The 13,184-nt window shown below is 32.6% G+C and overlaps 1 protein-coding gene across 1 annotated transcript in view; it reads left to right on the top strand.

The window, feature by feature from the left end:
- AdamTS-B (ADAM metallopeptidase with thrombospondin type 1 motif B) overlaps positions 1 to 13,184 on the top strand; it is a 37,261-nt gene that overhangs the window by 18,409 nt on the left and 5,668 nt on the right. The window contains exons 3-9 of the mRNA XM_088038265.1: positions 3,307 to 3,632; positions 3,882 to 4,081; positions 4,136 to 4,388; positions 6,513 to 6,877; positions 7,274 to 7,420; positions 7,609 to 7,849; positions 11,331 to 11,646. Coding sequence (XP_087894391.1) covers positions 3,307 to 3,632; positions 3,882 to 4,081; positions 4,136 to 4,388; positions 6,513 to 6,877; positions 7,274 to 7,420; positions 7,609 to 7,849; positions 11,331 to 11,646 — 1,848 coding nt within the window. The remainder of the gene's footprint in view (positions 1 to 3,306; positions 3,633 to 3,881; positions 4,082 to 4,135; positions 4,389 to 6,512; positions 6,878 to 7,273; positions 7,421 to 7,608; positions 7,850 to 11,330; positions 11,647 to 13,184) is intronic.

Consider the following 13,184-nt stretch of genomic DNA (forward strand, 5'->3'; position numbering starts at 1 on the left):
ATTTTGATTAATTTAGATGGTTCTACAAGCAACTGACAAGTTTTTCAGTTATCGCAAAATATCATGTTGAAAATGGTATATTACGCAACAAGAATGATAACTAGCCAATTACGCACGCAGTGAAGCAATTGTGCACGAGGCGTAGCCGAGTGCAATAATTTCACAAATGCGTAATTGGCCTTACCTTCGCGTTGCGTACTATACTTTTTCTACAAATACAACTACATTTTGTCACCGCATTGATATTTGGAGTCAGCTGATTATGTACACACTATGTGTGTGTAAAAAACTATGTTTGCTAACCCCTCATTCAATGAAAAGTAATCCACAAACACAAATCTTACAAAACAACAAATTAGTGAGGTTATGGTATGGCACAGAACATAGACATAATAATATATGGACGGAGCCTATACTAAACTTGTGTTCAGAAAGCACTGGTGACAGGATTGGGACAAGGATAGAAGATAAAGTCTTTCTGTTGTTAGACAAAGATAAAAACTCAACCGATATACCACGTGATGTAGTCGATTCGTTGATTGGTCATTTGGTTGGAAAACACCGGCGGTACTTTTAAATAATTTAACGAAAAGTTCAACCCATAATTCATTTTTTCAGCTGGTTCTCTCCCAACACATTCAAAAAACTTACAACACAAAATAATGTTGCTTTAACAGTGGTAACACTCATTAACAATCGAGTTGAGTCTCTGTCGACTACATCAGCTGATTTCTTTCTACCTATCTTTGTTTAGATCTTGTCACCAGTCATCTCTCTCTATGCTCCGTTCAGTAAGTATTATTATAATGTCTATGGCACAGAACTTTTCCCTCCTACTCGTATCCGCATGGAATCCAACAATTATACTGTATGACAGGAAATGTTCATGTTTAACACCTAATTATCACTAGAGTTACGGAATATTGAAACGACAATAGAATTTTATTGTGGTCTAATTAGTTGATCAAAACATAGCACAGCGGTGGCGAAAGACGCCAATTTGTCATTGCTATGTTGCCAACTCAAAACATTCATCTAAACGGACCGTGCGATTTCTTCTCACTAGTCCTTACGCACGGCTGTGCTTAATGAAGAATAAGATCTGAACAGTCTTTCTTCTAAATAGTGGACGCTAGAGGGTGAGAGTTTAGTTCTGAAGTAACTGTGAAATAAAAAAATTCAAGAGATCAAAACAATTCTTGGCGAAATTTTAAACTAGACATATGTTTCTAGCCGTAATAGAATTTGCGCAATGCCAATCGAAAATTAAGTTGCATTTCGGAGTGTTGTAGAAAAAATGAACAAAGTTTTCAAAAGTTGTTTTTTTGCATTTATATTGTGCATATTTTTATAAAATGGCCAAAAATGTACAATAAAATTTTACTGTAAAATTGCTCAATTTGGAAAGTTTTAACAGGCAAGAGATATTGCGTTTGATGGCATGTCGTTATTACTTCTAATAAAATTTAATGATAATACACATTTTGCTGAGAAATTGTACCTTTTAAACAATGCTTATAGTCCTTTAATGTAAAACTTTTTGCTTCCATGTTATTTACGGTGAAAAACAGATGTTTTTAGTAGTCTCTGATATACAGGGTGTTTCAAAATTGCCGCAAAAAGTAACAAAGAATTAGGTATAACCTGTTTTAATGTTAACCAAATTTTACAATTAGATTTTTTTTGTTGTCACAGGTCAAAACAATTGGGACATTTATTAGAGAACATTTGATAATATTCAAAGAATTTGTACGTTCTTGAAATGAAAAGACAGCAATAATTACGCAGAACTTTGGTCGCAACTTACAGCAAAACCATTTATTTATTTATTCATTGGGTAATATGTTGCCAAAAATTCTTAGTTCAATCTAAGAACTAAAAAAAAAGAAAAATGTAGATTTTTTATTAATAAAATTCGTTAACAGTATTAATTTGTAATAATTTGTTCTCAATTTCATCTATAATTAAAAAAAAATCAATTGAATTTTACCAAATTTAAAGCGCTGTGACTTTTTAAAAAAGATGAAAATTAACTTCTGTTTAGAGAAATTTGTTACATTTTCTGAATATTTTGCTCTTAGATGCATCTTTGAACACAGTTTTAAGATATTTGGTTTTTCTTGTTATATTTTAACACCTAGCAGAACTATCAGCTACATTTTTCATTTTTTGATCTGACATTCCGAAGTAAAATGCGATAGACGTTTGGCATGCTTCGATGGTGGGAAGGAAAAGTGCCCACTATTAAGAAAAAAACTTTATAGTTTTTATTTTAGTCCAGCAAACCATATCCTGAAAGAAAATTTCTTCTTTTTTTCACTATGAATGTTAATTTATGGTAAACAAGAAATTCGTTTGTCGTGTAATGTCAAAGTCTGACAATCTAAAATTTTATTGAAACGTTACAATTTGAAAACTTTTTAATGCTAAACAATTTCCCAGAAATGTTATTCATTATATTCAAGCTTCGGGGACTAAAAAATTAAAATTAAATTGAAATTTTGGTAATAAACTGTTTGAACTTCCAACGCTCTACTTAGTCGATTCAAATTCAATCTATAAAGATAGAAATTCAGTAGCTCCATTATCAGCGATAACTTACTATCCGGAATGAAACGTTTTAAATCCCTCGGAATTTTAACGCTGTGGCATTTACATAAAACGACGTGATAAGCTACCTATATAAAGTTGTTATTTACCTAATGAACTATGCATTAAAGCATTCGCCTCTGTGATGTTATGAAAAATTTTTCAGATAAACTTAAGAGCTTTTTTATAAATAAGTAACCTGATTTGTCTGAAATATGCGGCGTTTGAAGGCTTCCGTATTGATTACAAGATCTCGATTTTTATGAGAAGTGACAGCTTGATTCCACCTCCAATGACAAACAATAAAAGAACTCGTTGCAGCTAGACAGTCCGTTCTGGTTTCTCGGTATCAAATATCAGGTCAAGACTTTTTGTATTTGCGGTCTCCTGTTTCATCAATTTGATAAAATTCAAATGGCGTGCGGCATTCCGAACACGTAACCGTAGTTAGTAAGGCGTTTGCAGAATGCGAGAGATTTCAATGCTGCATCATGTAACGCCCCGATGACAGCTGAAGATGGCACCACGTCCAGGAATTTTTAGCCGCAGTATTGTGTACAATTCGCCATAAATTATTTAGATATGTACAAGATTCGCCGAGGAAATACCTTGTTTTCAGGAATTGCCGTAATTTATTACCCAATAAAATTCAGGAGCGGCTCTAAAACGTGGAAAATCAAGTCGATTCACTCAAATAATAAACGATTGTTGTTGCAGGTTTGTACACTGGCGTTTTATCATCAGGAGTTCATGAAACTGTGCCACGAAAAGTGTCTCCCAACGGCGATTACGTTTCCCACGACTTGACAAGTTTCCACGATGATGGTCAGGTGCACTTCAACATAACCATACATGATACAGAACACCTATTGATACTTGAACCGGTCCGAAATTTTTTAGCTCCGGCTCTCGTTGTAGAGCGGAGAAGAAGGGACACACATACGAGATCAAAACCGAGCGATAAATCCAAAAACTGTCATTTTCAAGGCATTGTTCATGGTCAACCGAATTCCAGGGTAGCCATTTCAACGTGCAACGGACTGGTGAGTTTATTTCATTCGTGATAAGGAAAATAATCCACGTAATGCAGTGACAAGCAAAAACTTAATTGAAACTTAATTAAATTTTCAGACAGAAACAGAAGTCGATTTTAAGTTAATTGATTGGTTTTTTTTTGTTACAATGTAGTTTCATGACCCGGAATGATCTCATTTTTGTTGCATATTTTTATGTCTCGGCTGTCATAAACCGAGAAAAGCTGACACAACCTGAATAAAATTCATGTTTAAAAGACAGGTACACTCCACACTGAAAATGGGAGATATTACATCGAACCCGCTCATAATTCAATTAAACAAATCGATCCTGGCCACCCCCATTTGATCTACAAAAGATCGGCTGTTGTGTCAGGTAATGCGAAGAAGAAGAAGAAAAAGAAAAGAAGGAAGCACTTTCGTGACTGCGGCACTCGCGAACCGAAAAAAATGACCGAGTAAGAATTACCTCGTTTTGGCAATTAAGAAAATAAATAATTCTAATTTTCTAGACTCGAATGGCAGAAACAACTGGGTAAAGTAAAGGTGCAAGAGAAAAAGCACAAAAATAAACATAAAATTGATATCCCGAGCGTGCACCAGTCCGAAATGAAAAAACATAAATATAAGAAAGTTGATGGAAGGCAAAAGCGCTCGGTGAGCAAGCCGCAATATGTTGAGACTTTGCTTGTGGCGGATCCCACTATGGTGGAATTTCATGAGGATGGAGACATTGAGACGTATTTGCTGATGATCATGAACATGGTAACCATCTTTTTTGTGTCGCAAACAACGGCGAGGAATTCCGCCGTTTTATAGCTTAGCGACGTTTTTGCAAATTAGTCGCTCGTAAAACAAACTATTTCACTAATCTCAATTCCCGGAATACCTGAGCTCTAATTGCTAAAATTAATTTTATTATTGGTGCATAAATTTTTTTAACGATCGATTTTACGAGTCAGTTTGGCCCGTCAATAAGTGACCAGAATGTGCTAACGACATTTTTATTTCCACCACGCGTTAAATAAAAAATCTTTTTCTTTAACGCTTGGTTCACAGTTCGGCGGAAGAGATTTATTCGGAAAAAATTGCTCATGAAAACGAAAACCGGCAATGTGTTATAGAGAGAGCCCCCTATTTTTCAAAAAAAGTCAAATTTTAAATTATCTTAGGTTGAATTACTTTTATTTTAAAAATTATGAAAATGTATATTAATATCTGAATTTTTCTTTTTTTTAACCTTTTGATGGGTTAGGCGTTTAAAATTTTATAATCGACAACAGAATGTTTACATGTATGTCATACAATTTTAAAGTTAGTACTTTTAAACCGTCAATTAACTCAAGCTACAAAACTGTCAAAAGACAAATTTTAGAAATTGTAAAGGCGAGGCAAAAAATTCAGACATCCTTTGTCAAAATTTGGAATGTTTTTATAATTACTGTACATCGGCTACGTATCTTGGAAATGTTACTACTTATGAGTTATGTATTAATTTTAATAAATTATAAATGGCTAGGACGGAAGACAGACTTAAAATTTTATTTTAAAAACAGGAAAATTTCTGACATTCACTATTAAAATTTTGGTAATTTTATTGCTACAGCATGAACTTAGGAAAAACTACTACTTTTGACGCGTGTAGCTATTAATTCTCCAAATTGCAAAATTGTAGAGCGAAAGACACAATTTTTGGAAATTTTAATTTTTAAATAATTTTGGAGGTGTGGAAACGGAGTTCAACCTCCAAATTTACTAAAAAAAAATTGCAGCGGAAGAAATTCAAACTTAGTAAGATTTTTTTTAAATTAAATTATTTTTCTGTTTTTTTATGTTTTATTGTTATGTTTATTTTTTTATGTTTAATGATTTACACAAAAACGATTTATGCACTACTTGTTTTTCATTAATTTTTTATTGTTGAAAATAAATTATTGGTTTGAAGAAATTTCGCTTTATTTATGAAGTACAGATTTTTATTATAAAAACGTTTTTGAAAATTTCTATCTTCTCTATTAAGCGGACAAAATCTTGTCCTCTATTGGTGTCCGCTTAAGGGAAGTTTCACTGTATTAACTTTAGTAAATTGGAAAATTGTTGAGAAAAAGGCGTACATTATAGAAATTTTAACCACAATACCCAGCAAAGTTAACGCAAAATCTGCTTATTAATTTTAAAATAGCTTTAAAAAAATTATTGACGATTCACATCAACTTCTTTATTACTTTATTTTGATAGAACATTTATAGGACAATCCGAAATTGCAAATTAAACTTTGGCAATGCATTCAGAATTTAACAGTTTTGTTAACTGATTTAACACAAATGTGACAAAAAATTGAGTCAGAAATAGCTTCAAATAAGTAAAACTCTCTGTCGAGGCCAAGTGTAACACTTGAAGTAAAAATCGCAGCGATTTCCACTTTTATTTTTGGCAACTATTTTGCAACAAGTGTTAATTTTTTGGAAAAAATTTGATATTAAATTGTCAAAATTGCCTTAAATTGCTTATAATGTACACATAAGAACTCAGTTCAGTTTGAAAAAAAAGAAGTATATTAAAAAAAAAAATAATTGCGTTATTGGAATTTTTTACCCAGTTGTCTTGGTTTTAGAGTTGTATGTCATAAATGCTTTTCTCAGCAAACATTTTGTTGTCGATTAATAGAATTTTAACCAGATAAACCATCAAAAATTTAAAAAATAAAAAAATGCAATTTTTGAAACATACATTTTTCAAAATGGTGATTTAAAATTTGACTTCTTTTAAAAGAGGGGGTTTTAGAACACATTGTTGCTTTCCGTTTTTATGAGCAATTTTCTTCGAATAAATTTTTCTTCCGGCGATCTGTGGGTTTGTTTCGATTTTAAACAATATTTTTTACCTAAGGTGTCGTCCCTTTACATGGACCCGAGTATAGGCAATATGATAAAGGTCGTTGTAGTAAAAATCATTTTAATAGACGATCCTCTCTCGGAACCCGATCTCAACGTAAGCATCAACGCAGATCAGACTTTAAAAAACTTTTGCAAGTGGCAGAGAGATTTAAATCCTGGAAACGATTCGCACCCACATCACCACGATGTTGCTATTCTTATCACGAGAAAGGATATTTGTGCGAGGCAGAACGCTCCGTGTAATACGCTAGGGGTTGCCCATGTTGCAGGAATGTGCAAGAGCAGCAGGAGTTGCAGCGTTAATGAGGACAATGGGATCACGCTGGCGCATACAATCGCACATGAGATGGGGCACAAGTAAGACTCTCATTCCATAAATGTTGCTAATAACGGGTCGGTCTTATGAAATTTCGAGCTTATTAAATCCGAAATCAAACTTGTGGAATTTATGTCGCGTTTTTTTTTTTCACATTTGACCCGTGACAACCAATAAAGTACGTGTTTCTCTATAAGTTTATTTTTGCTTATTAATATGCATTGAAAGTATTTGTGCAGGTAAAATTTACTAGGTACTTGTCATTCAATTACCCATTAAGTTTAATAGTTTAAATAATTACAAGCCAATAAATATCCTTTAACATGAAGGAACAATTTATGGTGTTGAGTTGCTTTCTTCTTTTTGCGTGACATTTCGTGCCGATATTTCGTTCTGAAAGTAGCACCTTTTTCACGTTTCTCGTATTTATCGACTAGCTTTGGTATGTACCACGACACTGAAAAAATCGGTTGCAAAGGACGACAAGGCAACACTTCACACATCATGACACCGAGCTTTGAAGCCGACACCGTAGGGGTCAGCTGGTCTCGATGTAGCCGTCGAGATATCACCAACTTCCTTGAGTAAGTACCTCTTTTGCGATTACAAGCACCATAAATTTCAAGACACTCCTAATTACCTTTTAATATTACCTTCGTTCATAAAAAAGAATGCACAGACAATTTATGTGGTATTTTCCGCACGACAAACCTTCATTTTGAATTATTAGAAGCACCAACAATTGTTTATGGAAAATATGATCAACTTTCAGCAAGGGGCTCGGCGGATGCTTGCAAGATGAACCGGAGGATAATGAAGTGTACGAGTACCCGGAACTGCCCCCTGGAGCCATGTACAATGCAGATTACCAGTGCCGGTTCCAGTTTGGAGGTGATGCCACTGTGTGTACGCCTTTGGATGAGATATGCTTTCGGCTGTGGTGTTTAGTAAATGACACGTGTACGACACAGCTGAGGCCCGCTGCTCCTGGAACTCATTGCGGAAAGCACAAGGTTAGTCATAAACATGGAAAAAGTGTGTACGCGAACAAGCCAAAAGATTTTTTACATGAATTAATATACAAGGGTTTTGCAGGTTTTCTGTTTTATACAAACAATTTCAAAGGTTTCGGAAGCAGAGATTCCAATTTTATTTTAATAAATCAACTAATTTGGTTTTGTAGGTTCCGTTTTTAATTATGAAGTTCATAACGAATAATTAATTTTTAATTTTTAATATAACAGTGTGGAATGTCGCATAACTATTGTGTTTATAAAATTATTTGTTGGACACGCTATTTCTGGTATTTTGGTTGGTTTGACTCTAAATAATAAATGTGAATATGAGTTTTTGGAAGCAAAAATGGTGAATGCGCACTGCGCTGAAAATATCTATTGTCTCCAAATGAATGGCTAAAAAATACCAAAATTTCTATTTTGACTGACCATATGTCTTGAAATTTAAAATATGTACTTACAGCTAGTATAATTCCTTTAATTGTCTGAATATTTTCTCCATAGTTTCACGAATTATTCAATTTTCTTTATATTACACGAGTCTACAGATTTTGGACGAAATGTGTAGTGGAGTAGTGAAAAATCACTTACTTTTGCTTTTTTTTCAACTTTTCGACAACAAAATCATAAAACTTTATTAAAGGTGTTACTTTTTGCCCTTTTATTAAGTTAAAAATTTTTAGTACCATTTCATTGAAAAGCTAAATAAATAAGCTATCTAACGAACTACAGATGTCGGCGGCAGAACTAACTTTTCCAAAACTGATGAAAATTTTGTTGTTGTTTGTTGAAAAGTTGTTAGTCTTGTTTTTTATAACTTAAATAAATTTGAAAACGTTCTCATTTCAAGAGTTTCTATAAGTCTATAAGCAAACTAAGAACTCTTCATCATCAAGAAGTTTTCTATATTAAAATCATTTTAAAACTTGAAACGTGCCTTGAAATTACAATCTTTTTATGAAATCAACCAACAATAACAAAAACTTTGAATTTTTGAAAGTTTCTTAATTTTACTTGTCCTGTAACTTCTAAACAATACGACATAACACTGCATTTGTCAGCTCTTCAGATCTCAGTCTTTTCAATGATGCATTACTATGAAATATAGTTCTTGAGTTAAGGCGGTTTGACACGATCCCATTTTTTCTCCAATTTTTCGAATAGAAATTTTAAAATTTATTTTCAAATAAATATTCTAGTGACAAACAGCAAAATTAGCAAACAATATTTTTGAAAAAATTTGAAAAAAAATCTCAAATTCTTATTCGTAAAATTTATTCGTAAAAATTTGAGAAAAAATGTGGTCGTGTCAAACCGCCTTTAAATTCAAAATTGCCTATAAAAATATCACAATTTTTTATGGCAATAGACGATTCTCCATTACACGTTTTGATAGTTAATTAAATGAAACTTCAATGGAAATTTGTGGAGTTATTTTAATCTTATCTATGCATGCAACGTCCTGAATCTCCCCATTTATTTATTTTTTAAAGAAATGAAAAATAGTAGAAACTACCAAACTAAGAAACAAGAAAACGAACGATCTACCTATTATCGTAATTAAAATGCCGTTTTACAAATATATAGAAATAATATCTTTAAAATTTATATTTTATTTTGTGTTTATTTCAATTCAATAAATACTTCCAAGCTTCAGTAGTTTTATAAAACAATTTTCATTCATATTTGAGCCAATCTGATAGTACATAAATTTGGAAAACGCACTCCAAAATTTGCTGATATTCTAGAATTTGACTGTCACAAAAATGAAATATTAGTGTAATCTTACATTGATAAAACCAAATAATTTATAGCGCTCAAACAACCGATTGTCATTTTTTAACGCCATATTTTATTATGAAAATCAAATTTAACGAAGAAAAAAAATGCATGAAAATGCATTTAAAAATATGAATCGCTACTTTAACAGGACAGTTTAAAAAAAAATTAAAGTGCTTAAAATGAGAGTTTATTTACCAAAAACTGTAGCCGATCATCCCCAAACAGAGTTGTCTCGCCATAAATATTGAAATACCACAAGCTGTCCCATTGCGGTGGCTCACAATTTTTTATGATTCTGTGGTAGCTAAAACGAGCTTCATTCCACTATATTTCTAGCTTTTTTTATTTTCATCAGACACGTTGGGAATTCCTTGTAGATCAAATTTTCCTGCATTATAATTTTGCAAAAATGGTGGATGCGCCCAAGTTTCTTATATTTGCGAAAGATTGCTTCAGTTTTACGAAAAGCCTCTTATTTTTATAAGTTTCAGTTCTTGTTTTCTAAATACTCCCTGAGGATTTTTAGGCTTTAGAGCTTAGAACCTGTTTTTAATAAGTATCTCAATTAATAATCTTCCGCAATTTAACTCAATAAATCTGCGAATTCAGTAGCTAGAATTATCGCTTATTCATAAAATTTTTTACTCTTATTATCGCGATAAGACCAGTTCTCACTATTTAAGTCCTCAGAAATCTGCGCTCATTTATTGCTAGAACTATTATTCTCTGTCAGTGCCCAAGACAAACGACGTTATTATCAATAGATCCCGCCGAGTTTTTTCAACTTGAAATGAAGCACGTAACGATTATTACGGTTTCAATGACAAATTACAAATCATTTGTTGTTCTCCAGTACAGCGCAAATTTGAAACTAACTGAAAGTGTCTTTAAACTTCTCAACTATGCGTTAACCGGAGAGAACTCCCACAGGAGAACCTTTTATTTTTAACCCCAAAGTGTAAAACAATTAGAAGCCAAGCAACGTCACTGGCTACACTCACGTGTGAAGATTTAATTATCGCAGTTAATTTAATTTTATCTCTAAATTGCAAGAAACCGCCAATACTTTACCAGAGATAACATATTGGCTGACAGGTAAACTTAATTGAACTGTCATTGTGTTGTTACAACTCAAAGTTGTTTTTTTGTGTTTTATCATTTGAGTTTCAGTGTTAACCGGTTAACCAAGACCACCTAGGAGTTGTATCTATCTGAAATTAATTAAGTACACATAAAGTATAAATTGCTTCCTCTAATAAACAACGTAGATCATTTCACGGTATTAGAGCACTGATTACGTAAATTGTTGCAAGCTGGAGTTTGTCACAATACTCGTTATCTGCTTTAGTTATTTTATGAAAAGACACCTCGAATTTTCTTTAATTAATAAATAAGTCAAAGCTTCAAACTTTTAATGAACGCGTCGCGGATTTCGGAACTATTTGACGGTATATCAGTGGAGTTCTTTTAAGTAAAAAGAAAGTCGAAACTGTTAACTTTAAGATTTCTAAAGAAAGTTTACTTTTATTAACTGAAATTTTTTGCAGACTTGTAAAAATTGAAAACCGACGATAAATCCTCATCGATGACATCTATTCTTGTCGTAATTAGGACTAGTATGTCACCGATGTCGATATTACACAAGACTAATGGTCTTGGTTAAACGAGCAATTAATAATAGTTTTATCGGTTTCAGTGGTGTCAAGATCAGAAATGCGTGCCGATAATGGAGCCTCCTGTCGCGATTGACGGCGGTTGGGGAGAATGGAGTTCCTGGAGTGAATGTTCTCGCACCTGTGGTGCTGGTGTGTCCGTCACACAAAGAGAATGCGACCACCCTAGTCCAACAGCCGGAGGTCGCTTTTGCACCGGAGAGCGAAGACGATACAGGATATGTAACACTGATCCTTGTCCAGACAACAGACCCACATTTAGAGCTTTTCAATGCTCGAAATATAATAATAGGAACTACGAAGGGAGGAAATACGAATGGCAGCCTTATTTCGATCAAGGTAAAATTAGATAAAAGCTGCACTTGATGGCACAGAAAAAGTTGGTATAAATTTATGGGCGCAAACGATTGAGTGATTAAAACTTTAATTGCATTCTGCCAAACACTGCAGACGGGAGATTTAGTTGCAGAAATAAAAAAGTAATTGTTTCAGTAAACTATTTGCACAGTGGCATCGATGGCGAATCTAGCTGGTCAAAAATCAATAATCAAGTTTGTTTATTTGAATTTCTGAATAACGTATATTGTTCTAAAATCTTCAAACTGTCGATTACTGTGCGTTTGTCCATGTTGTTTTTATCAGAATTGGATCTACAGCCAGCACAACCACTTTACTCCCTTGCATTGCAATTTCAGACAAATTATGAGGACTACATGCAAGCCAATTTTTTCAAACTGTTTTTAAATTTTGCAAATTTGTGACATTGGTCATTCAACTGAAATTACATACTTACCCAAAAACCCATTTTTTCCCGGAATATGCTTAAAAACAAATAATATTGCTTGAAATTTCCTTTCTAATTTTGAAATAAAATTAAAGTTTAACTAAAGTTTTAAAATTTGTTTCAAGTTATTTCAATCTGGAACTAGTTTTGATTTATTAAAGAATCATTAAAGTACTCTCTTACTTTTACTCTTTAAAAATACGCAAACACGGAAGACAAAAAACAGAGTATTGGATTTTTAAGACGAAATGTTTTGTTTACTGCTTCAAATTTTCTTAGGAACAATTAGGAATTTGTCAAAAAACAAGTCACGCACCGACTATCTTGTGTATTTTGTTTGGCTCGTACTATATTTCACCTAACATTTTAGATGCTTATTTAATTTTTTTTATTATGGCTACCAAAAGTTTTGCTTCTGAATAAAAATTATAATATTGACAATTCAGGGACAATGAACGGATGGAGGAAAATCACGTTGACTTTAAAAGAATAAAAAGGGTTAAACTGAGTTTGAGAATGTGATAATTTAAGTAATAAACAATTAATAACTCAATTTAAATATGGAAAAGCGCAACGTATTCTAAAAGTTCATAAATATTTTCACAATTCTACGCAGTAACAATGCGCCAAGTGAAGAGAATAAACTCCCAAACCGCTGTTTTTAGAGGTTAGCGAACAGAAAAAAAAACTGCTTTAATTTTGGGACAAATCTTGAACGTTAATTTGAAAAAAAATTTTATGCGTAAAATTTATTCGTAAAAATTTGAGAAAAAATGTGGTCGTGCCAAACCGTCTTTACATTCAAAATTACTTATAAAAATATTACTGAAAACATTTTTGGGACATGAGATGATTCTCCTTGCACGTTTTGATAGTAAATTAAATCAAACTTTAATAGAAATTTGTGGAGTGATTTTATCTTCATCTATGAATCTTGAATCTCCTCATTTATTTATTTTAAAAAAAAATGTAAATTAGTAGAAACTACTAAACTAAGAAACAAGAAAACGAACGATCTACCTTTTATCGTAATTAAATGCCATTTTACAAATATATAGAAATTATATCTTTAAAATTTATAACTTTGATTGTG

The sequence above is a fragment of the Gnatocerus cornutus genome, chromosome 6, assembly GCF_029298725.1.
Source record: "Gnatocerus cornutus isolate USDA-ARS CGAHR chromosome 6, icGnaCorn1.1, whole genome shotgun sequence".
NCBI lineage: Eukaryota > Metazoa > Arthropoda > Insecta > Coleoptera > Tenebrionidae > Gnatocerus > Gnatocerus cornutus.